The sequence below is a fragment of the Grus americana genome, chromosome 1, assembly GCF_028858705.1.
Source record: "Grus americana isolate bGruAme1 chromosome 1, bGruAme1.mat, whole genome shotgun sequence".
NCBI classification, from domain to species: Eukaryota; Metazoa; Chordata; class Aves; order Gruiformes; family Gruidae; genus Grus; species Grus americana.
In genome coordinates this window covers 63188369-63214880 of record NC_072852.1, presented here as the reverse complement: position 1 = coordinate 63214880, position 26512 = coordinate 63188369, and the positions used below count along the sequence as shown (strand labels likewise).

Sequence of the window (26512 nt, the reverse complement as noted above, 5' to 3'; positions counted from 1 at the left end):
TCCTCTCTAATTTTTCATCTGCAAAAATCCAGTGAAGTTACATTAAAGTCCATAGTTATTTTGCATTTTTATACTGCCAGTGTTTTAATATAATTTGTCCAAAGCACAATAATAAATCAAATAAATCAAAATACATAGACCTTCTTTGAAATACCACACTAATGTTCTCAAGTACAGTAAATAAAATTACTTCCCCCAAGTTTGTGAGACCTGTATTTGTTACTCCTTGCAGCTCCTAATGATCTTTTGAAGAAAAGTGAACTAATGCTGCTGACAAAAACAGATTAAAGATCACTGCTCAAATTATATGTTGTTACCGACTACCTCCTACAATAAAAGTATCAAGAAACATCACATGAGCTGTAATAAATGTTTACATAGCAACAAAGTGCCTTCGCTAGTGATTGCCAAACAGTAAGTTACCACCTGCTTGAGCCAAAAACGTGTCTTTTTCTTTCACTCCAAATAATGTCCAGGCACTGCAAAAAGTCATGTGAAGAATTTAAGTACTCAACTCTCACTTAAGAGTGAGTTATTTACCACTTACAAAACTATAGCTAGTATAATGCAATTTTGCAGAACAGTGGATGAAACATGTTTCCAACAATCTCACTTAAATGTTGATGCAGTAAATCAAGTTAACCCTATCCTCCTTCTACAAGGAACCAAACCAGAATGCTACATTACTGAAGAAAAAAAAAAAAGTCAAATTCTACTTCTATAAATACAGTGAACATCGACACATTTCTGCAGTCCATTTATTTACCAAAAAGACTAGATATAGCTCCTGTATAGTATTTCTCTTAATTTTCTGTTCCAAGGGAAAAAACAAAGATATTGAAGGGTAATTAAACAAAAAGTTTTAAATCAGCATATATTAAGGCAGCTCAAATACAAATTTCACTCCATTACTTTTGCATTTCTAACTTAAAAAGAAATAAACCCTTTCTTTCAGCCAGAAATTTCTGCCACTGAAAATTACTAGAAGACAGATTACCTATGGAAAGATTAAGTATGAATTTGTGGGGGTTTTGTTGTTGGGTTTTTTTTTTTCAAACCCTTGCCTTCCCTAAATATATTCCCTAAAATACCTCTACTTCAGTACAGAAGTATTAGCCAATATGAAAAGGGACGGGCTTTTTTTTTTAAAAAAAAATGCTTGAGTGTAATCATGAAGTATTAGTGAATTATTAGACTCAAGTTATACATTAAGAATGTGAGCAACATGCTACTGCCAAACGGCACAGGGTGTAGAGTACCTCTAGTCTTAGCAGTAGAATAATTTGTGCGATTACTTGGACTCTCTTCCTGATATCTTCAAAGGCATGCAAAGTACTCACCTTCTAGCTTACTACTCTTCCACCACAGGGAATGTGTACCGAAAGAAGCAAGGCAAGACTCACAATAGATTTTCCAGGAGAGGAAAGGAGCGAGGTGGAGTACGCCGTATGCGTCTTTGTTTCAGAATGGTGACCTTGCATTTGGATGTTAGTTTGGAGGGCAGATGAATATGAACACTTGAAATAGAAACAACCTTGACAGATCGTCCATGGTTTCAGGTTAAACCAAAGCGAAAATGCAGAACATGGCGTGATTTTGAATTAAACTGTGGTTTCCCTCTAGGAGTGTGAAAAAGTGAATCCCCCAGAAGACATGCAAATCAAGGCTACATCGTGTGTTTGAAATGCGAGTCCAAGGTGGATGAGTTTTGTACTGTGCAGGACTCCACAATGAGACCGTCCAACCACGGGTGTCTGAACCACTTGGCTCCTCCGCGCCGTGCCCCCACGAGGAGCGGTGCTCCACAGCTAACCGGGCCCGACCGGGCTTCTTGCCCGCACAGCCGGCCTCGCAGCAAGCACAAGCTGCGAAGCCCACAGCGATAAACGCAAACGCTGGACGCATTTTTAGCCCCTTTTCCTTTGAAATATAACTGTAAGCGCACAAATCGCCGGGACCCTCCGCAGCCGCTGCCAAGCGCTCCCCGGCAGCACGGCCGGCCTCCGTGCCCCAGACTAGGGCGTGTGCAGTCCGGAGAGCCGGCAGGACAGCCGGGCCGGCAGGGAGACTTTCTGTTGTCGACCAGAAACTCTTTGAGATGCCGCCACAGGTGAAAGACGAACGGGACCACCTCGGCCGGCCCCTACTCCCCACCGCCCGGGACACCCCGCCGGACCGGCTGGGCCGTTAGCCGTTGGCGGCCGTTAGCGGCGGCGGGCGGGGCGGGCGCGGGCGCTGCCCCCCCCAGGGGGAGCGCTGAGGCGAAACGAAAGTGAAGGGAAGGCAGCGGGCGGCGGGGGATCCCCGGGGCTGTCGGAGGTGGCAGCGCCGCTGCCTGGCAGGGGAAGACAAGTGTGAGACGGGCGGGTGGGAACCGGCCGGGGGGTGTGTGCGTCCCGCAAGTCCTCGTTCACGGTCTGTGACTTCAGGGCGCCGCCACGGAGCCCGGCCGGGCGTTCCCGCCCCAGCCGCTGATGCCCGGGGCAGGGCAGCCGCCGGCGATGCTGTGCTGCATGCCCGGCGTGGCTTTTGTCCCCGCTTTGCTCGTCAGCTGGTCCTCGGCCGCCTTCATCATCTCCTATGTGATTGCCGTGTTGGCCGGCCACGTCGAGCCCCTCGTCCCCTACATCAGGTGAGGCAGGGGCGGCGGTGGGAGAGGGGGGTGACGCCCGGGCTGTGAGGCGGTGGCTTAGCCGGGAGGTGCTGAGGGGCTCCTTCACCGCCGGCTCCGCGGCTTCTTACCCCCGGCGGCTGGGGCCGGGTCCCCGGCGCAGATGTGGGGTTCCCCAGGGGAAGAGAGGCAGCGGTGGTAGGGCCTCCCCGTGAGGGCAAGCAGAGCAGGGACCCGCTGTGTGCTCCTGTCACCCATCACACCTCCAGCACCCAGGCGACTCTGAGTGCCATAGGACCTCAATGCTAACGGTCGTGGTAGAAAGGACTTGAAACAGTTTTCTGCTGGAGCCAAAGTGTGCTGCAGGCCTTATCCTAGCAAAACTGAAGGGATCTGCCTTGGAGTCAGTGGTGGAAATGTAGTTTTGTTTGTGCAGCTCTAGAACTTGGGCAAACTGCACCGGATGGTGACAGGACTCAAAGCCCTACAATAGCTTTTGGAAGACACACACCCTGACAAACATGCATTTTTAAAATTTCAGCATAGGAACAATGAGTGCAAAAGGCTCCTGGAAAGATTACTGGCATCTCTTTTCTATAACCTCGGTCGTTTAAGTGCAATTTGTATAAATCATTGTTTATACATTGCTTATGTTAACATTTAAATCTGAGCTGTGAAATTATGAGTATTTAGATCTAAACAGATTAAAGATAAGCCAGAAATCCAAGAGTGGTCTCTGATATATAGAAGATCTAAAAAAGACTTTCAAACACATGTTTCAAGACACATCTAGACCTAATTCCTTGAAGGACTTTATGGACGTGCATGATTTCTGAAGACTGCTAACCTAATTTGTACATACACGTACATTGATTGAACATTAAGGTCTGTCATCACAAGCAAGTGAGATGGTGCAAATGACACCCTAACCCACAGGAAAGTTGAGCATCATTCAAATTCAGCCAAAGAAAGCTGGGCTTCATGCTTATGTTAGCAAAACTTTTTAAGATTATTTGCCCAAATCTGGAGTCAGCTCTTGGAAAGCCTTGTACTTGTGCATGTACAAATACCCTACTGCCTTAACAATTGTGGTTATACTCATGATCTTCCTTGATGACATACACAGTTTTACTGAAACAAAAGCACTTGTAACCAGTGCAATTTATCCATTATTAACCAAGAAAAATAAACCATTTCATATAACTGTGTCAATGCTCAGTACACGATTTGTGCTCAGAAGGATTTTGAGGTCCTGTAGTAAGAAATTTGACAAATGATGTTTCTTATGTTGAAGCCATGTCCTTGAATAAAATATGTGAGAGAACAGGACGTGGTTTTTTCTGTATAATTGTGTTTGCAGTCAAGTTTTTGACAGCCCAGATCTCTCAAAATGTGTCATTCTTTTTAAAGAAGTAGACCAAACCTACAAGTCACAGCTGTGTAATGCTGATGAATGTATCACAGCTTCCATAGTTATATCAATCTAACTGAACATCTCACTGTAAAAATCATTCTTATCCTTTAACTAAGGCATCACAATAAATGTCCACATACCCTAAAAAAAACCAAGACATATGAGGCTGTGTCAATGATTTAAAAAAAACCAAAACCAAACCCACTCAGATTTCAGGCCTTCTGCATTTGTTAGTGAAGTTTTTTGAAAGACAGATGTCTTGTTTATTTTACATCCTTTTAACACAACATTTGGACTAAGGATATACATTGACTGTTGGTGAACAATCTGTAATAATTCTAAAGGTGCATGGTCTAAGCATATGATCTTTGTAGAAGGTGGACTTAGGAGTAATATGATGATTCCTTCTAAGTACTCAGGCCAATAGTCATACCATAATTCATATTCTTATTTTGCAGGTCATTGCATTAGCCTGAGAAGCTGAATCATGGGATTAAGAATGTGATTTAGTGAAACTTAGAGTGATAAAAAAGAAAGAGGAAGAAAGTTGCATCATTTCAGTTGTGCAATATCTTAAAATGAACTATAAAAATTAAATAGACCTTGTATGGGGAAATTCCAATTACATGAAAGAGGAAAACACAAATTTTAGTTCAACATTTCTGTAATTCTTACTTAGATTCCTCAAGCATCCTGTGTATGCCTTGAGGTAACTTGTTAATTTTGTTTACCATGTAACAGCTGTCACAGTGCGAGAAGACCACATCTAAATTTGTCATTGAAACTGTGCTAATGTCTCATCAAGTAAACCATATAAATACATTTCTGGGTAGACAAAAATTAATATGATTTTGTGTTTTCCAGCAGCTGAGGCCTAAAAGGTGATTAGGTTGTGCCCAAATTAGTTCTTTTGCTCATACTACTCAAAATCCAAACTAATTTGGATGTGCTGGGGTGGCTATTTGGCGGTTTGAATTCTCAGTGAAGGACTAAAGGGAATTTTGCTTAAGGTATTTGCTGCCAATTGGTACCTCTGGATCAATCAGAATCCCTGGCAGCAGAATATGATCTTCTTACGTTAAAAATTTGGGACTTCAGTTTGGAGAGTAGTAGTTTACGATGGCTATGAGGAAAATTTGATGATGGTGAGTCTTTTAGCCCTAAAATATTTATTCCCTGCTCTACCTTCTTATCTTTCCACTCTTCAGAAGACTGTTTGACCATTTGTAGAATTCTGCTACATGAGATGGTGACACAAATGCTCATTTTCATGGTTCCTTGTCTTTTCCATGGCAGTTGTGCTCACCTATGCACCATTGCAAATAAGTGAGCATATGTTTTTGTTTCATATGTGCCCTTTGCTTTTTTCTTTTTGATGAAAAGAAAGTAACTGTCACAAATACTTTTTTTTTCTTTTTTCCAAAGCAGCAGACCAGAAGTAAAACAAAAATGTACCTAAGTCTTCATTTAGCTTCAGGGATTTTTTAGTGAAAAATATGGCATTAAAAAGATTGTGTCCTTAAAAGTCTAGTGCAGTACTTTGCAAATACATTTTAGATATGATATGGTATTCTTGGTATGAAATTTCTTGAAAGCATACATCTAAGATTATTGAGTTTAAAAATCAACATTAGCAAAATTAATCTATAAAGCTTTAGCTTGAGAAAAGCTTTAATTAAAAAATGAATGGAGTTCAGTGCAATTTCAGGTTATTTGGATTGCTCTTATGATGCGAAGTGTTCCAAGAACTTCAAATGGCTTTCTTTCCATGTGCCAATTCCATTCTCTTCTCACCTAAAGTCCTTCAAAAGCTTTGAAGTGATCACAGTCCTGTACTTAGCATAGAGCAGTTTCTCATTTGCAAAAGTCCTTCAAGATTGTCACAAGTGGCCCACTTTTTAAATGGAGTCCTTTGTCATATTAAAGAAAACACTCCAGGCACATGAGGAAAAGATGGGAGGTTCAAAGTTAGAAAACGGGCTAAATGAAACATGGATTAAGATGATTTTCAGAAGTGTCAAACAAAAAAATGAGAATTACTGTACTGTTTTCATCAATTCCACTATGAAAGAGAAACAAGACTAATACAGAGTACAAGCTGGAGCAAGTCTTCAGAAAGCATTACGACAAGAAAATACAGATGAATAGGGATTCTTAATGCCTGAGAAGTTGTAAAAACTTGTCTAAAAGCCTGGTCCAAGCTTTTGTTGTGTGAGAATTTGGAACCAATCCAGTCTAAAGAAACACAAGATTTTTCTCTAGTTTTTGCATCAACTTTTCATAGGAAAGGATTCTCCCTTCACCTGTTCTTAATAAATCATCTTAGCAACTGATTATACAAATGCTTCTGTAACATAGAAGGGATTTGAGAGCAAATATTAATTTCTAAAAAATTAAAGCTTTTGATATGGTCATGCTCTTCTGGCTTGAACTTAACAAAATTCTCAAAATCTTTAAGAACGATTGCTTATGTAGAGAGTGCTTTCTCTTTTGGGTGTTAAGAGCACAGGCATTCATAGTCAGCACCTGTCATTTTGGCTGCACTCAGTGGTAGGTTTAGAAGTTTAGCACTAAAAGCTAATCCAACCTTACTGTTGGAATGAAGAGTATTCGTCCTCCTGAATCACATAAAAAAAATCTCTAGCTAGTACCTACTTGTTGCATCATACACCTAAGAGAAAGTTTTGTTCTCAGAATCTTTGCTCAGTTTCCACTGAACTTTGACATTAGCTAAAATCCTTACATGTTTACGTTTCTGATAGTAGAGTTCCTTGGGTGCCTCTGTTTACACACACAATCGAGCCTCTTGGTACTGCTCAGTAACTGAAAACTCAGCTCACACCCAAATCTTATGTAAAGATTTATGAACTTTTCCATTGGCGTGACCAACAGAGCCAAATGAAATAGATATCAACTGGTCATATGTTAGACAAGAAAAAAATAGCATAAAGAGATGATGGCATTGCAGTATTCTTTCAACAGAGCACCCGCCTTGTATAGAAGAATCCTGCTTGAAGGAACTTGAACCCACATATCCCCAGGAGTATGTCCTTCCTGTGAGGAAAGGCCATTCTCTGGGGTGAGTGTTTGCACATATGTAGGGACAAGAGGGAAGAGGATTCTATGATGCAGGTATTCCATTTTCTACGTGTGGTGGGTTGACCCTGGCTGGGGGCCAGGTGCCCACCAGAGCTGCTCTCTCACTCCCCTCATTCACTAGACAGGGGAGAAAAAGTATAACAAAAAGCTTATGGGTTGAGATAAGGGCAGGGAGAGATCACTCACTAATTATCGTCACGAGCAAAACAGACTGAACTTAGAGAGGAAATTCATCTAATTTATTACTAAGCAAAATAGAGTAGAGGAATGAGAAATAAAATCAAGTCTTAAAACACCTCCCCCCACCCCTCCCATCTTCCCGGGCTCAACTTCACTCCCAGCTTCAACCTCCTCCCCCCTCAGCAGCACAGGGGGCAGGGAATGGGGGTTACGGTCAGTTCATCTCACGGTGTTTCTGCTGCTTCTTCATCCTCAGGGGGAGGACTCCTCTCATTGTTCCCCTGCTCCAGCGTGGAGTCCCTCTCACGGGAGACAGTCCTTCACAAACTGCTCCAACATGAGTCTCTCGCACGGGCTACAGTCCTTCACAAACTTGTCCAACGTGGGTCTCTCCCACGGGATGCAGACCTTCAGGAGCAAACTGCTCCAGCGTGGGTCCCCCACAGGGTCACAAGTCCTGCCAGCAAACCTGCCCTGGCGTGGGCTCCTCTCTCCATGGGTCCACAGGTCCTGCCAGGAGCTTGCTCCAGTGTGGGCTTCCCACGAGGTCACAGCCTCCTTCAGGTGCCTCCACCTGCTCCGGCGTGGGGTCCTCCACAGGCTGCAGGTGGAATCTCTACACCCCCTCATCCTTCCTCCATGGGCTGCAGGAGGACAGCCCTGCTTCACCATGGTCTTCACCATGGGCTGCAGGGGGATCTCTGCTCCGGTGGCTGGAGCACCTCTTCCCCCTCCTTCTTCACTGACCTTGGTGTCTGCAGAGTTTCTTACATCTTCTCACTCCTCTCTCCGGCTGCAAAAGCTCTGTTTTTTTTTCTTCTTAAATATGTTATCACAGAGGCGCTGATTGGCTTGGCCTTGGCCAGCGGCGGGTCCGTCTTAGAGCCGACTGGCATTGGCTCTATCAGACACAGGGGGAGCTTCTAGCAACTTCTCACAGAAGCCACCCCTGTAGCCCCCCCCGCTACCAAAACCTTGCCATGCAAACCCAACACACTACGTAACATATATTTTGTATATATGATGTTTTTCATATATATGTATGCATGTATGTATGCGTATAAATTCTGTAGATATTCTGACACTCATGCTCTGTCTGTCTGTTCCAGTGAACTTCTAATTATCGCCAATAAGGGTGAATTGCTTCAGCAGAAGAGACAACACCTTGGGCCTAGAGTACTCTGTATCTACATTAGTAAATTAAACATTGCCTAGGAGCATTCCCGGGCATTGGAACACAATTGCTTTCCTGGGGTAAAGTCCTTTCAAACAAATCAGGAAATTAAGCCAAATTCTCTCATATCTTAGGATACTGAATGCCATTAGATATGTTTTACTCTCTCATGGTGTTAATTTACCAGATAAAAAAAATGTAATTTCTAAAATGTCATTTATGTAATCATTTATGTCGTTCATGAGCAAAGTATTGCTCTGTAACGTCTCTGCATATTGCATACAGAAAAGGAAGAAATACAGTTCGAATAGTATGCTCTAAAAATATTTTTTTCTAAAAAGGAAGATTCAGTACTACAAATGGAGCTTAAGCATGCATCGGACAACATTCCAATTTATATATTTAAATGTCTTATGCACATAGCAGCAGTTCACACAAGTTACATTTCTTTGGGGGTTTCATGTGTACATCTCATTTATGTTTCACGGATCTCAATTAACTTTTCATTTCTTTCTCTTCCTGCTTTAGTGACACTGGAACTAAACCTCCAGAGAGTGGTATCTTTGGTTTTATGATCAATATTTCAGCACTTTTAGGTATGTATAAGGTACTTGGTTTGAGCACAGCAAAGACATGAAAGCTAGCAAAAGCTGTCTGCTTATATTGCAGTCTATACAATATCCTGCAGAAAAGGTACTGCACAGTCAAATGGTAGTATCAGATAGATGGAAGTAATATCTAGAGGGCCAGGTCCTTAGGGTCAGTAAGTGCAGGCTTAGAGGCGCTTCTGTCTCTTAGGAGCACCTCATCAGTGCATAGTAGTCAATGCATCTGGAAATAAAAAGTGGAAGAAAGATAGCAATTATTTTGCAAAAACTGTATCTTTGATGTAGGGAGACATTAGGTTCTAGGATGCTGCAGCAAAGGGAAGAATGGTATTGAAGCAACGCCTGGTTTCCTCTGCAAGATGCCTACCCCTCCACTAAATGTCTGCTGACCTTGATTTAGGAAGCTTGGCATTTTCTGTTCACTGCTAGGGGATGGAGGTTAAAGAGCTGAGTACCTCTGTGTAAATGTAGTCCATGATAGCCTTCATGCAAGGTAAAAAATCACGTATTTTACCTTTTCTATGAGTCTCATTCAGTCACACTATTGTGGTGTGTTTCACATAACCTCATAGTGCCTGAAGAAAGTTACCCAATTTATTTTTCCAACTGCAGATAGACTGAAACTGTTCTGTGTTATTGAACTGTGGAATCCAGTCTACAGCTTATTATATCCTGATGAACTATGTTCTTTCAGTTGTTACCGCTATGATAATTCAGTAGAGGTGTTTGTCAGGAGTGAACTGCATATTGGGGTCACATAGGCTGGAATACAATCTGTGTGTAGTGGTTTGGGGATGCTGTATGTACTAAAAGGCAGCCAGAATTGGCCCAAAAGCTTTGAAAATATTTTCTGGATACACAGCTAGTTATGTTTTTTTCTGTTTACACTCTACAAAAATGTATTAATTCTTCAGGGCATCCATTATAAGGAGATGTAGTTCTGGTACAAGACTGCATATCAGAGCAGAATAAATTCTCTCACTTCCAGCTTATCGTTCATTTCCCTGGAACAGCTATTCCTACTGTGGAATGCCAATGCGTCTGTGCCTAAAATGCACAGGAGAATGGGATTTAAATTAGTGTTTTTCTTGCAGTGATGTGCAGTTATTTCTAGATAGCGTTAATGTGCGGTGTTAAGACTAAGATAATATTAATGAAAGTAATACATCTGAAATTCACTACTTTTTCATCCCAGTAGAAGGCAGTATTATTTATATTTGTATTATATTCACAATTTTATTCTGTATGCTAATGTGTTGCACTGCAAGGTGTTAAAATGTAAGCAATACATGATCATTGAAAAAAATGTACTTTTTGTTTTTCAGGTGTAATTACAATGTACATCAGATATTTATTAATAGAGAAGCAAAATGAGTCATCGCACTTTGTTAGGTCTTCGTGCAACATATTTTCATTATGTATTGGATTGATGGGCTGTATTGGAATGGGCATAGTTGCAACTTTTCAGGTATGACCATAAATTTCGTATCATAAATTAAACTAAAGTTGTTTTACCAGTTAAAAAATCAAATAGATCAGATCACATCATCCCAGTGTGGATACTTGGCAAATGGAGTAAGAATGTCTTGCTTGCTCCTGCCTTTTTTTGTAGCTTTAAAAAGACAAATTTACTTTCCCCCTGTATACTAGATCTTTTGCTTGTACAGCTATGTCAGTAAGGGGTTTGTCTTGTAACAGATCTGTACTAGAAAACAACTGAATATAGATGCTTTTGCTGTAAAATTTTTACTAGGAAAACTTTACCATAAAAAAGCTTTACTATTAGCAGTATAGTTTGCTTACAGTCAGGTAGGGCAGAATAAATTAAACTAGGAAAAGCACCTGTATTTTTACCTGTAAGATGGCATGCACGCTAGCAGCATTTTCTACAGAATAAACTAGACTTAGCTGACAGGTTAGAACACTGAGCACAATATTAGCCCATTGTTTTGAGTCTGTAGGAGATGGCATAACAACATGTTAAGTCTTTTGATAGAGACATGCAGAATTACCACTTTGCCAGAATGGATAAGACATCTCATTATAAATCAAAGAAGTCCAGCCCTCAGTGTCTGACAGAAAATTCAGTAGAGAGTAAAAATATTGAAACAGATTATTCTTTTCACCTTTTCTAGTGAGGAAGTGTGTAATAGGGTAGATACTGACACAAAGAAGTATTAGGACAATTGCTCTCAAAACTTCAGCTGAGAATCAAGTCAAGTTTAATTGGCAGATAGTTTGAGATGTTGCTTTAAATCTGTGGAAACAGCTGAATTTGGCAGATACTGTTGTGCTTATATAGTGACCTGGCAACATACAGAGAAATTCAAAAGAAAGATTGTCAGCACTTCAGCAGCCAGTACAATTTTGCATATAATTGACATGGTATTTTCAGACAAAACCCCCTCTGCCTTAGACTGGTATCTTGCTCTTTTTAGTCTATCTCCAGGCAGTGTGTCTGGATTGCAAACACTACAGGCATTGCAGTCTGTTCTAAGCATGCTATTCTACGTTTATATACTCTTATTGATGAGGTTTATATGTGGCACAAAAAAAAGTTAGATGATGGGGAACAGTGTTGCTTGGCTGAAACAGAAAACGAACTCAGCTTCAATAAGGAAAAGACAAATCAGGAATGCAAAATAATTTGGGAGAGTCAAGGAAGCAGAAACTTTGATCCTAAAGTTTCCAAAGGGGTCTCTTGACAGAACATTGATTCTTATATAATCTCTATTGTCTCTCATTGCCTGTTCATAAACTCCTTCCTTACCTAATTTCTCTTTCCTCTGCTTTGACCTGTCTTTCCATGTTAAGTGCAGTTTGTAGGAAGGATTCAGAACACAGTAAGGATCTAATCTAGCTAAGGATCTGATCTTGCAGGTTTTTGAGTGTGCTTAATTGCCCAGGAAGATGGAAATGGTGGCTTGCAAGTCTTGGGTCTTTTAACTCTATAGTATACTACTAGTGAACGGTACGCTCTTATCTCCTTTACCAGTAGAATAACTGAGACATGAATAGGCTGTGAGATTTGCTCAAGGTCAGGTGATTGTTTCAGGTCAGGAGACCAAAGCAAAGCTGGAATTAAAAGTTATTTCTTTAGCATTCAGTCTAGTCCCTATAATCAGTGGGTCATGCAGAAAATTCACATTCACGTGCACTCCCTGTTTGTTTCTTAACATTTATTTTTCCCCAGCAGGTGAGCTAACACCATACCTGAGTACTGTAGTAGAGCTAATTGATGCTATTGGGCATCAGTTTATTTTCTCTTTTCCCAAAGCAAAATATCTAGTCTGTTAAAAATGCTTTGGTGTGAAATTATACTGGAAATATTTAAGGTTTGCTTTTATTTACTCAAATCTAGTGCCACTTATGGTGAGTCTTTTAAGTAGTATAATTAGTTGTAAGGAAAATATTTTCACCCTTTTTGCTTCAAGGTAAGATATGGTAGGTAGCATGGAATTTTAAAGGTATTGGTCTCTGAACACTTAGCAAAAGTGAGGAAAGAGGTGGGAGAAAACACTAGGAGTGTGTCCTCTAAAAGCAAAAGAGTTTCTGAGAAAATAGGTAATGGTCATGAATCAGGTGTTTGTTCTCTGTTTTAAATAACACAGTGCTTGAAATACGGAAATGGCAGACAGTGGAGGGCTAGCTTTAAGAAGATATTTGGATATGGAAGGAAAAATCCCATAATCCTTAAAGAATAAGGCAAAGCGAAAACCTAGGTCTTAGCAGGTCTGTTTCTGCCTGTTAGACGTTACACATGATTAAAGAGAGATCTTCCTGTCTTTGACTGGAACACTTAGAGGCTTACCATAATAGATGTAGCAACATTTCCCAGGTTCTACAGGGGTTGAGTGTGATGGACTTTTTAGGGAATTGGTGGCAGTTTGATAGGAACAATCTTGAGAGCTATGTTACAAAAGCTCTGTGTATTGCATATGGAGCTAAATGCAAAAGCCAACAGTTATGCTTGCTTAATGCTTTCCATACCAAATCCTCTAATTCCTATCTGGAAGGCAAAAAGTGGGACAGAGGAGAAAAAAATGCAAGTATAGAGGAGATGCCACTTAAATACCTGTGTAAGGAACATGCCTTAAAATCTGACAGAACTTCATACATCACAGAGAGATAGAAGAGGATGAGTAGAAGGAAAACACAGGGGAAAAAAATAAAAAGAGCATGTGAACATAATAACCTTTACAAGACAAAGAAAACAGTGGCCTCCAGGCAGGAAAGATGTTAAAAGATGTAATGAAAGGATATACATGTGTTTTCATGAATCACTAAAATAGAACTGTAGTGGGTCAGATCATAGCACATGTTTTGCTATGCTCTGGTGACAGAAAGGAGCTTTGAAGCACACTTATCTGTCTGATACTGGATTCCAAGGTGGCGTAACTTTGTATTTGTAATTTTTTGAAACATTTAGAATACAATAATTTCTCTGGAATATTCATCTGTTTTGTTACTAAGTATTCTACTTGTTTGTGTTTTAAAGGAGAGAATTGTCCATAGGTATGGTATTACAAAAATATAGGCCACATGTAGTGATACTGGAATTTTATACATACTTTCACTTGTTGCGGAACTTGAATAAAAGTGTCTGATGATGTGGGGAAGAGTAAGAAAGCTGAATAATTCAAGAGACTGACAGTATAAGACCTTCATATCAAGAGCTCATTTTAATTAACACTTTTTTTTTTTAATATATAACTAATTTTCCACTGACTTATTTCCTGGAGCATTGTGGCTGGTTACTGGAGGGTGAGGGACAGAGCTATAGCAGTCACTATTACTATTCTATTACTAGACTACTAGTCTATTTAGAACAGTTCCTATGAAACTTTACCATTAGAGTATGGCCACACAAATGCAGATTAGACTTTCAGCACAAAAGGATTAAAATCTTTGGCAGGGTAAAGGGAAAAAGGAGGTATAGCAACCTCTTAAGAAAACCACAAGCCAGTTCATGTTTGTGGAATCATTAATTGGTAATAGACCAACTGTTGAACAGAACTAAAATTGATCTATGCTCTTCTGTGAACACAGGAAAGGACTTTGACCTGGTGGCTTTGAACATGCTTAGTTTACCTCTCTGAGCTACTCTTTCCTGCTTTTGTTTCCTATTCCCTGTGTAGACTGTTGTGAGAGGGGACTGTTTCCCACTGCTTGTACATGCCCAGCATAATGTGGCTACCATCTTCTCAGGGCTCATTGATTCCTGCCACGTACAAATAGTAGCAGCTAACTATTGTACTGATTCTCTTTCCAGGAGCTGTCTGTTCCCAGTGTCCATGACATAGGAGCTTTGGTGGCATTTGGCTCTGGTGTTATATACATTACACTTCAGTCTATAATCTCTTACAAGTCCTGTCCACAATGGAACACTTACTTTGTGTGTCACATAAGGATGGCCATATCTGTAATATCATGCATTGCTTTCATTCCCAGTATCCTTTATGTTGTATCCCACGGTTTTCTCTTTATACATTCATGATTTTCCTTTTAAGTTAAACCATTGCTGATAAAGGATGAAAATAATGTTACAATCTTTGCTTAGGGGTCTCTAATATTTTTGCTACAATAATGCATATAGCATGTTGAGACACCAGTAATAGCATAAAGATGAGTTTCAGGATCTTTCTAAAAAGCTGTATCTCTTCTTTTCAGTAGTATATTTAAATCTAGTGCCCCAGTGTTCTTCATAGGAACTTATGATAATTCAGATAGGAAGGGATCTCAGCAAGTCAGCTAGACCAACTTTCCAGCCTCCTTCATTTGAAGGAGGATATGGAGAAAGACCTGCCAAAGCGGGGCACCACTTCTGAAATGAACCTAAAACACAGACATATAAAATACAGTTGGTATTCACAAGATTTCCTTTAAGCTTACGCAGATGCTTTGGATCACGTTGATTGGTGCTTGTCTTCATTAGATGCCTCCTCTAGAGACACAGTCAAGACACTTACTGTCTTTTCCCACAGCCTGCTGAAATCAGAGTCACCCCATTGATTTTATTTGGCTTAGGGTGATCTGCCAGTGTTAGAAAGTGGTCACAGCAGGTCATTGCATCAGCCACCCAGCTACAGCCTGCTTTTGGTTTCAGCAGCTGTGAAAGAGGGTCCCAGTCCTGAGAGAAAGTTGTACAAATATAGCAAGGCCTATATTGTGGACCAATGGAAACCAGCGTGGTTCCCCTTCCAACAATGCAGGACCCAGCTCCCACAGTTCTCGGTCATGAATGTGATCTGAGTTTTGGAGTGTCTCCCCTCTGTACTTTGGAAGAACCTGCAGAAACATTTATTTGTGCAGAAATTTGTTTTGATTGCTGCTGTCAGTTACCTTTCAATAATGCGTTTCATTTACTTGTCTTCTTAATACTTTGATTCTATATTCTGGTTGTTCAGGATCTCCTGTGTTACAGAAGGCAGAGATGGAGTATATTTTTGTAAGAAGACATTTTCACAATTACATGCTAAAGTTTTATAGTTTCCTTTACACTGTGTTTTTCCCAGTGATTGTGTTTGCTTCACAAATTTCCATGACAAAAATTGATTGGACTCCAGGTGAAAAGGTAAAATCTCATTAGGTAGCCAACTTACCCTGTGTCATTTTATTTGGGGCATGCTGTTATGTTTATCTGAAAGTGTGAACAGATGAACAGATTTGTGAAATCTCACCAATTTGTGCAATGCTGGTTTCCAGTTATTTCTTCATTAGAAAACTGTCTGCGGCTTGGGTAAGAAAACTTGTCACGGATGGGTAAATCTTCAGAGAGCTAGACTTTCATTTTAACTAAGCATTTGAACTTACCTGTGGAATAAATTGTAAAAAAAAAAATTAATCTGGAAGTGACTTGTTCTACTTCCTTTTATAGTCACATTTCTTGAAAATGAACTTCACACATGAAACAAATTTGGACCAATTTGATACTGAAGTTTTTGAGGTTTTTTCACAACATTGTTTTTTCTTAGCTTTTTCACCATTCTCTATTAAATAATCTTTACTATTGTGATAAACTTTGGGCCTCTGACCTGAAACATACTAAAGTCAATATCAGGTATTTGAACTGATTTCAATGTTCTCAGAATGATAACTATGAAAGGTAAGTTATCTTTTTGGACCAACTTTGCCACGTGGAAGTATTAAAAAAACAGGTTAAATATAATGCAGAGAGCATACCCTGCTTGAAGAGCTTAATAAAAGCAAACTTGGCAAATGTACTTCAACCAAACCAAGCACTTCAAACCAAAGCAAGTCAGCTGTGAGAGAAATCTTCACAAGGTAGATATCTAATATCTACCTCTTGAGGTTTTTTTTTACTTGAGATGCAAGGATGAGGAAATGTTGCCACTGAAACAGACGGCATATTTGTTGATGGCATGTTAAGAAACACTTTACATTCTGTTTGTGTCATATTACATAGGTTTTCTATGATGGTCTACTTAAAAACAAAGGTCTTGTCAGGAACTGTAGTACAAGGGTAGCCCTCCATTTTAAAACATCGTGAGAATTTACTGTACGGGACAGTACTACTGAGCTCAGTGGCTCTGAGTAAAAGTTTTGAATATGGGCACTTTGGTATCCTTCACATAAGAACTGCATTTTTCATGTGCAAATTATATACAAGCTATGTTTTGATCTTGTGCTAATTGCAGTTTTCTTGTACAATTTTTTATGTTAGTGCACAACATGTGTTAGTGCTTAATGGAACATATGCAACCTTGATAAATATACTTACCGCTCTGTAAAAACTAAATCTGAATTGACTTTTATACAACAGGGTATTGGGATGATGAGTCAGAAGTCGTAGAATATTGGTCGAATTTACAAAAGGAAATGTCTGTTTTCATAGTATTCCACAGTTATTTTGTTTAGCTGTTTTATATGAAAATTTATTTTATGTCTCATTCCATCAGGATTACACTTATCATTTTGTGAGTGCGATCTGTGAATGGACAGTGGCCTTTGGTTTTATCTTCTTCTTTTTAACATTCATTAGAGATTTTCAGGTTGGTATCTACATATTTTAGCAGTGACTAAGAAGTGCTATGAATTGTATAACAACAAATGCAATAGAAAATTACCATTCTTTATCTCAGCTAGATATACCAAAGCTATATAGAAACAAATTTTGTTAGACAAGGAACTGATTTCTGTCTACCTAATGAATATTTTTTCCCTGTGTTTTAAAACATAAAAATCATCAGTTTTATAAATCAGTTTAATAGTTGAATAGATGTCTGGTATTGGAAATTGTTAGGTAAGTTAATATCTTTTACTTATTTACCACACTTTTTGTAGAAAGAGGCCCTCTAAAGGTGACATAATACCAAAATGAATGATGCAACTAAAACTGCATTTCCTTCTACTTAAGGGATTTTATATAATAATCCAATTCATTTCAAACACAGATGTTTCCTTTTAAAAAAAAATAAATTACACATTTTGATATATGTTCCCTCACAATGTGAAGAATATCAAATACTTTTTGAAAAGTATTGACATGAAAACCTTCTGGTTTGGATAGCGGGATCTGGTGATGCATCAAGTCTGACTTTAAGGAAGAGAGAATATTAGATTAGTTAAAAAGAAAACACTTTTATATGATTTGTGAAAGGCATGCCTTGAACTTACTGTCCCAAGCTTTGCCTTGCCAACTCTTGTTTACACAGCATGTTCTAGCTGCAGTGTTTCTTGGCGTTTTTATTTGGTACAGGGATACAAAATGCTGAAAATACCAATGTGTGTGGCTTAACTTTGGCAAAAAGAACTTGTAAAAAAAAATTAAAAACCCCACATTGCTCATGGCAAGTGCCTTGTGGAGATTTGAGGACAAAACCTCCTGGATATTACTGTAGATGTTAGGAGGATCGTGGCCTCCTTATCCTTCTCAGACTTCTGGATATTTGTTTTCCCCACAAGGTAGTTGGATCTTTGCAAGACTGGAGTAGGGACATTAAGGTAGAAAAGACTGAGAACTGCTGCTTTATACTGTAATTACAGAGATGAACTAACTCAGTTGTAATAACTGTAGATGGCATACCCCATACGTAGGTCTTTCATATACACCATTGCCTCACTCAAGTCCCAGAAAGTTGACAACTAGATCCAAGTACTTGCATAACCGTAGAATCAAGATCACATGCAAGCCAATTGGTGCTGAGATAAATTGCTGGAAACCATATCCAGAATTCATGGAGGTGGGAAGGGAGGAAAAATAGTGAGAACCCTCTAAGTCCTCTGGCATAAAACCAAAGTTTGACATCAGATCATGTAAAACTTTGTAATTAATTTATGTGCTTCTTCACTTACGTGCTTGCTCAGCATGGAAATGGTTAATACTTACATATAATCTGTATATAACTTTAATAAGCATATACAGAAATCAATTTTCAACTAAGGACTCGGAGTTAACATGTATTTTGCTAACCGATAGCAAACATTTCTACACCTGTTTACTTTTGGCTGATAGTATGCTGAATAGACCACGGCTGTAGGACTTTCCCTTATTAAAAAAAAAGAAAAGGCTAGGTTCTGCAGAACAAAATGCTTTTTTTAAAAAAGTAATTGTTCCAAATTACACAATGCATTGTCTTAAAGACATTGAATTGCCTTCTAAACCTGACAAAAATATTGAAGTACCATTCAGAAATGCATGCATCACTAGACTTACAGTTTTTGGGAGGAGGTATTTATTGCCAGTCCATTCCTTTCTGATGTCTACCTATATGATGGTATCTGTTTCATCAAAAGTCATACTCCTCCCTTGGAGATACATATTTGTGGACAATGCTGTAGTGCTCAGAGTAGTTGAATGAGTTGATAAGTTTGCTTCAGATCACAGATTGCAGTGTTCAATATTGAAAGTTTAACTATATACAAATATTGTGAACATAATAAATAAGAGAAAGTGATGGAATTAAACTAAAGATAAATGCACACCTTTTAATTTACAGGCTACAAAATAGCATGAAATCCAGTGCTAGTGTTTGACACTGTCCATTTTTTTAGATTTTATCCTTGTTTTGTCCTTACCAGTGCTCACAGAAAGCCAAATTTTTAACTCAGAAAAAACAACCACTAAACTCTAAGAAAAATAAGCCTTTTAAAAATTATTTCTCACAGTGGGTATTTCACTTAAATATATTTTTTTGTTTTATCTCTTTGTACTTTATATCACGAAACTGTAAAATTCATTTATCTTAAGCTGATCTTGGTTTATTTTTCTTTTAGAGAGTTTCTTTAAGGATATCAACAGAAATACATGAAGACTCCTGATAGTGGAGAAAATGATATTTTATATATATGAATATTCTAGGTTTCTTTTTACTTGTAGAAAATGTTGCAGAGGGACAGGTATTTTCAAAGTTGTGTAAAGAACCCATGCCGTTGACTCTGCAGCATCTAAACCAGCAACCACTAAAACATTTTAAAAAGTCGCAGCAATGTTCCTGCTACCTTTTTGCAATATTTTGTAATTTTTGTACTGTTTGATATAGTAAAAATACTGTAATAGAAGCAATCTGTAAAAGCACTTGAAAGTCTTTCAAAGACTTTTGATCTCCTCAGCTCTTCACTTTTGGACGTATCCATACTTTTTCATTTGTTATGGTCTGGTTAGTAACATTAGTTTTAAACTTGAGAAAGTATATTTTGCAAATAGTTAGGAAAGTCTAAAGAGAATGGAAGACACTAAGGCCGAATTCCTTCGTACGCTGTTAAGTTGCGAGGACTGTGGAGGAAAGCGTGAGCAGGAGTGGGAGTCTTGGTTTCACAACTGGAAATTTGCAGTTAGTAAATTACAACACTATGCTACATGTTTCTGATAGTGGATGCTTTATACAAATACAAATCCTAGGGGAAGTTTAAACTATATTGCTTGGAAACTGTTTTCTAATCATCACTGCAATGCATGTTGTAAAAATCTAACCCTTTTTCCCCTTTATGTGCTGCCGGCCATAGGAAGCTTAAACCTGAAGTGGGAATAGAAAGTAAATTTACAGTTATGCATGATCTACTAAAGAGAAATCGTACTGCAATTTGGTTAATACAAAGCAGAAGTTTTCCAGCCTGTGTTTTAATCTGCAATGATGGAATGAAGAGGGCCTCCACAAAGTAATTGGGAGTGAATGGAAAAAAAAAGAGGCACCAGTAGTTTTCAGGTGTTCAGTTATACGTAGATGAGTATTATATACATATATAAAACTGAAGAAAAAAAAATCCTGGAAAGCTTTTCTAGTGAAGATATGGCATATTTGCTGCTATAAACTTATTTCTGTAATGAAAGACTTGGAAAGGAACTATTTGAGAAGTCAGATGTTACAAGTATCTGGAGGCAAAAGGGTCTTTCGTGAACTAATTCACTACCTCCCTTTAGTGCATTAACCACTTGGCTATCAATCAAGTTCTCTGAAAATTACATTTGCCATGGTCTATCACAGTTTATGCAGAAATAGTGATGATTTTCAGTTGCTAATTTTCCATGAGATAAAACAAATGTGTGTTTTGGAGAGTGATGTCTTAAGACTAGTCATCTGTTGATATTTCCTTTAATGTGTATTTTAAGTTGTATTAAATTCACCTATTTCACAGCTTAAAAGACTCCATGTTTTCTTTATAAGTTCTTCCAAATAAAAATAGTAAAAATGTTTTTCACTGGCAGATTTGCTTTCCACAGTGTTCAGGTTATCTTGCAGAGGTTTATAGTTACAATCATGTTAAAAGCCGAATCTAGTACTGATTGAATGCAACACTTATGTCTTGCTGATGAGGTATTCTGCAAGGGGCACACATTCCTTCAAGTGAAGATCAGAAATACCCACAAGAAAATGTACGCCAACCACAAAAAGTGACATCTTGTTATTTTGAAGGCCATGTTAAGAAAAGACCGCATTTCTTAGTGCATAGTGTGTTGTTCTTTTATTGCTTTTTATTCCTAGCTTTCTTAAATTTAAGTATAAGGAGCTTGAAGTTTTTATTTCAAATTATATCAGATTTCAGCTCATCAATTTACTAAACCCTTTACATGCATAAAAGAAATTATGTTAACTTGAAGTTCAGCCTTAACTAATATTAGTGTGTTTTTACAGTGAATCCAAGTACACTTAAACAGGAAAAGAATTCTTCGTATTGTTCTGATTTAGGCAGGAAATCAATAAATTTCACAAGTTTCAAGGTGAGAGAACACTGAGAAAACAAATCATCATCCCAATACAAGGCTCCTGAAACAAGAAATTGAAACCTCAGTGCTTACAGTCTCTAAATAAAAAAAAAAATCAGAGAAAGTGGCTGAATCAAAATAATTTTATTTGCTGGAGTCAACATGTTAATTCAAGTACTGAAAAACCACCAAATGGCAGCCTTCCCATTTTTCTGAGCTTTATCATGAAACGTTTTTATATGAGTTACATTCATGACCAAAAGAATGCGCCACCAACAGTTTGCTTTTTATTTAATTTGTTAGGCCAAACCCATCAACATGCATCTACATGCAGATGGAGACAATGGATTATTACCTTTTTGTTTGTGCAGTGAACAACTATTGAAAACATTTTGATTATTCTCTGGCTCCAGGCAGCTTTTCTGTCTAGATCCTGATTATTTTTTTGAGTTGAAATATGAGTTGACATAGTACAAGCAATTGAAAAATATTTTCCTCTACCAAGCTGTACCATTTTAGCTGTGGAAGACTCTTGTTAAACAATGCTATTTAACTTTTTACAGTCAAATGTTCTTTACAGGTTAGTACAGATAGTGTTGCAGTACGCTTCCGTTCCTTTGCAAGAGACCCTTTTTTCTGTATTTTCACATTTCTTAGCAACAAGAAATAGCTATTTTTTTCTTGGGAGCTATGCTAGAAATATTTTGACTGCCTACTATGTTTGCATGAGGTTTTCAATATCTCACCCATCATGAGTGATCGAGAAAATTCTTTTGCATAAGCTACTGTAAATCACATGACAGTTATTTTTGGTGATTATGTGAAATCATTTGTCTACCCCTTCCGAAAGTGCAAAGCCTCATTTTTCTAGGTTGTGCAACTTGAATCTACTGATGAAATACTACCCTTGCAGTCTCTATCACAGTTCCAAATCATGTAAGGATGAAACTCAAACAACTCTAGATACCTAAAACCCACCTTGTCTTGCGACGCTGTTACTCCCTCTGCTCTCCTCTCCCCTGTGTGCTCAGCCGGGCATCACCATATATCGCACCTTTGCTTTTTCTCATGAGGTGTGCTATGTTTTTGTTTCTGGTCTGCTCTGTTTGCATATTGCCTTATCTCTGACAGCAGCATATGTTCAATAGCAGTAAAATGATCTTGATGGCAAGGGCTTAATTATTTGGTGGTAACACTGGTTGCAAAACTTTAAAGCAGATTAGAAGGTTTATAGTAATATATGTCAGTAAAGTTTTGGACATTTCCATATGAAGTTTGTAAAGATATTCAAGAGCTTGGTATTTTAAAAAGTGCTCTGTAAATACAGAGTCTTAGTCTCAATATTGACACCACATTTTCACAAGCCTTCAGCGTTTGGAGGATCTGCTTGAAGAGTTGAGAGTGTTTAGGGTTGGTGACATGATGCTAGTGGTTTACAATGTCCACTACAAATATTCTTTCTGGAAGAAGCTGGGAGAGCTGGAAGAGCTGCTCTCCTCCAAGAAATGGTGAAAGGTGACGTGGTGCTTAGATTTTTCAGAAGGGGTAATGTTCATTTCCTTGGAAGATGATCTGATGTCCCTTTATTTGGGAGAAATTTGGCATAATGTAAGGAAGTTGCAATAGGTTTTAACTAGTCTGTCTTTGACTGCATTTGTGTGTGTGCCCATAGGGTTCATACGTGCATACACAAACAGTACTGGCATGATGAAGCCTGACAGTGGTTAGAGTCCTGCATGTTGCTGTAATACACATAAATGATAATAATTGACATATTTTATTAAAAAAAGAAGTTATTTTAGGAGCTTTGGCTATGATTTCTAGTATGTACTGTAATGCAGAAAGAGTATTTCTCATATTTTAAAGAGAAAATAGGCAACTTCCACATTTGCTATCTGTATTTTCCCCTATACACAATAGATGGCACTAGTAGACCACATGATCAGGGCTTATTTTCCACGTTCAGGCTAGTAAGTACAATAGTTTTCTAGTAGCTTTAACTGGTTTTAATAGTCATCTGGAGACCCAGTTAAATGATTTTTTTATTATGCCTTTGCGGAAAACAAGTCAGATCTAAGTTTCCTTGCCATCCCTTCCTGCCTTAATCTAAGTAAATATGTTTTGCTACTGCAACATGTAGTTTCATAGCAACTTCGATATTCAAATTAATTTGTCTAAATCAAAGGAGCCACTTGCTGTAGTTAGCACTGGCGCAAGATGGAATTCAGCTGTCATTATCAAGCCACTTCCCTTGCGAAGTTATTTCTACCCTATTACAAAGAAGGTCCATTTTACTCAGTAGCCTCAATAGTCTTCTGTCAGTTTGCAATGGAGCATCAGAAGACAATATATAGACCTTATTTTCATGAGATGACAATATGAAAAGGACAAGATTTTAACATTTCAAAATTGTAGCCATTTTCCACCCAGAAACAGTGTCATGTCAGGTTGTAAAAAAAATTCCAAAGCAGCTGCTGTATCTATTTAAAATCCGCTTTTTTTTACATACAATAAGTCTATTTTCATTTATTTCCTTGCCCCACTAAACACTTGGATGGCATTTTTTTTGCCTGATTCTGTGAAGTGTAGCAATAATCCAGGCCTCTGAACATAGAATCATATCATAGAATCATAGAATGGTTTGGGTTGGAAGGGACCTCAAAGATCATCTAGTTCCAACCCCCCTGCTACGGGCAGGGACACCCTCCACTAGACCATGTTGCCCAAAGCCCCATCCAACCTGGCCTTGAACACTTCCAGGGATGGGGCATCCACAGCCTCTCTGGGCAACCTGTTCCAGTGCCTCACCACTCTAACAGTAAAGAATTTCTTTCTAACATCTAGTCTAAATCGACCCTCCTTCAGCTTAAACCCATTCCCCCTTGTCCTGTCACTACACTCCCTGATAAACAGTCCCTCACCATGTTTCCTGTAGGCCCCTTCAGGTACTGGTAAGACGCAATTAGATCTCTCCGGAGTCTTCTCTTCTCCAGGCTGAACAACCCCAACTCTCTCAGCCTGTCCTCATAGAAGAGGTGCTCCAGCCCTCTGATCAACTTCGTGGCCCTCCTCTGGACTCTCTCCAACAGCTCCATGTCTCTCTTGTACTGGGGCCCCCAGAGCTGGATGCAGTACTCCAGGTGGGGTCTCACAAGAGCCGAGCAGAGGGGCAGGATCACCTCCCTCGACCTGCTGGTCATACCTCTTTTGATGCAGCCCAGGACATGGTTGGCTTTCTGGGCTGCAAGTGCACACTGCTGGCTCATGTTGAGCTTCTCATCAATCACTACCCCCAAGTCCTTCTCCTTGGAGCTGCTTTCAATCCATTCCTCGCCCAGCCTATAGCTGAGCTTGGGATTGCGCCGACCCACGTGCAGGACCTTGCACCTGGCCTTGTTGAACTTCATGCAGTTTGCACAGGCACATCTATTATTTTACCTGGAATTATACAAGTTCAGCATTCTTGGTCTTAAATAAGCCGCACTGAGCATAGATATTCCTCTAAAAACTCTCATCAAATGTGGCATGGATTTTTTTTTTTAAATAAATATAGCAAGTGCTTTAACAAAGTATGAATACTGTGGTTTTGATAGACATCTTTAACACGGTAGAACCTTCTTATTCCACAAGATGACTCCTCACCCAACACACACTAATAAAATTCATGGTAATTGGAAGGTACATTTCAAAGCAGGTTTCTCTGATGAACATCTAGACTTTCATCATGAGATCTGCAGGAACAGTCTCTCTGTAGCCCAACTTTTACTAGAGATACTAGCAGCTGACAGATGTCCCTGCAAAGAGGTATCTTTCCTTCCTCCTACACTGCATCAATAGTTGAAACACATGAGATGGTTTCAATGGACTTTTTTTCTTTTGGTTTGAATTAATCAAGAGTATTTTGCTGTGGCAATGGGAAGAAGGAGAGTGGTGGCACCACAGGTTAACATCAACTTGGTAAGGTGGTCACAGCAGGTGTCACCCAAGTGTGCAATGTCACATACAGAGGCAGGTCGGTATGAGAAGATCATTAGTCTGCAACAGGGGTATTTTTGTATTTTGTTGCTCTGTTTGGCAAAGGTGGAAACCATGCAAAAAGTCACAGAATCACAGAATCCCAGAATGGCAGGGGTTGGAAGGGATCTCTGGAGATCATCTAGTCCAACCCCCCTGCTAAAGCAGGATCACCTAGAGCAGGTTGTACAGGATCGCGTCCAGGCGGGTTTTGAATATCTCCAGAGAAGGAGACTCCACAACCTCTCTGGGCAGCTGCTTCCAGTGCTCGGTCACCCTCACAGTAAAGAAGCTTTTTCCTCATGTAGAGATGGAACTTCTGTGTTCCAGTTTGTGCCCATTGCCACTTGTCCTGTCACTGGGCACCACTGAAAAGAGTCTGGCCCCATCCTCCTGACACCCGCCCTTTAGATATTTATAAGTGCTGATGAGATCCCCTCTACTCCACTCTTGTGAGACCCCACCTGGAGTACTGCGTCCAGCTCTGGGGGCCCCAGTACAAGAGAGACATGGAGCTGTTGGAGCAAGTCCAGAGGAGGGCCATGAAGCTGATCAGAGGGCTGGAGCACCTCTCCTGTGAGGACAGGCTGAGAGAGTTGGGGTTGTTCAGCCTGGAGAAAAGAAGGCTCCAGGGAGATCTAATTGTGGCTTACCAGTACCTGAAGGGGCCTACAGGAAAGATGGTGAGGGACTGTTTATCAGGGAGTGTAGTGACAGGACAAGGGGTAGTGGGTTTAAGCTGAAGGAGGGTCAATTTAGACTAGATGTTAGAAAGAAATTCTTTACTGTGAGGGCGGTGAGACACTGGAACAGGTTGCCCAGAGAGGCTGTGGATGCCCCATCCCTGGAAGTGTTCAAGGCCAGGTTGGATGGGGCTTTGGGCAATGTGGTCTAGTGGAGGGTGTCCCTGCCCGTAGCAGGGGGGTTGGAACTAGATGATCTTTGAGGTCCCTTCCAACCCAAACCATTCTATGATTCTATGATTCTATGATTCTCAGTCTTCTCTTCTCCAGGCTAAACAGACCCAGCTCTCTCAGCCTTTCCTCATATGAGAGGTGCTCCAGCCCCCTAATCCTCCTCGTAGCCCTCCACTGGACTCTCTCCAGTAGTTCCCAAAATGCCTTACCCTCCCCATTTTCACTGGGCCCTGTGCCAGGAAAATGCAGCCGTATGGCTGGTCAGTGTGCTGCTGCTCTTCCCTCATCAGAGATGCTCCAGTGCCCTTCGCTGGACTCTCTCCAGTAGTTTC

General features: G+C 39.6%; 1 protein-coding gene across 4 annotated transcripts; it reads left to right on the top strand.

Moving 5' to 3' along the window:
* The first annotated feature begins 2102 nt into the window (after positions 1-2102).
* On the top strand, positions 2103-20682 carry DRAM1 (DNA damage regulated autophagy modulator 1). 4 transcript variants are annotated; one of them, XM_054812575.1, is made up of 7 exons: positions 2103-2632; positions 9007-9074; positions 10412-10554; positions 14359-14536; positions 15602-15660; positions 17006-17098; positions 19323-20682. In XM_054812575.1, the coding sequence occupies exons 1-7, from the start codon at positions 2475-2477 to the stop codon at positions 19365-19367; spliced, it is 744 nt and encodes a 247-aa protein (XP_054668550.1). In that variant the 5' UTR covers positions 2103-2474; the 3' UTR covers positions 19368-20682. The 4 variants fall into 4 exon arrangements, with proteins under 4 accessions (XP_054668550.1, XP_054668551.1, XP_054668553.1 ...); XM_054812576.1 differs by having other exon boundaries at positions 2105-2632; positions 20052-20682; XM_054812578.1 differs by lacking the exon at positions 17006-17098 and having other exon boundaries at positions 2149-2632.
* Positions 20683-26512: the final 5830 nt, after the last annotated feature.

What these genes read in the sequence shown, in the direction of transcription:
- DRAM1 (XM_054812575.1), top strand. Translation starts at nt 2,475, where the DNA reads ATGCCCGGGGCAGGGCAGCCGCCGGCGATGCTGTGCTGCATGCCCGGC. An exon ending in CCCCTCGTCCCCTACATCAG is followed by an intron (nt 2,633 to 9,006) that starts GTGAGGCAGGGG and finishes TTCCTGCTTTAG; the next exon opens with TGACACTGGAACTAAACCTC. An exon ending in CATTCATTAGAGATTTTCAG is followed by an intron (nt 17,099 to 19,322) that starts GTTGGTATCTAC and finishes TTTTTCTTTTAG; the next exon opens with AGAGTTTCTTTAAGGATATC.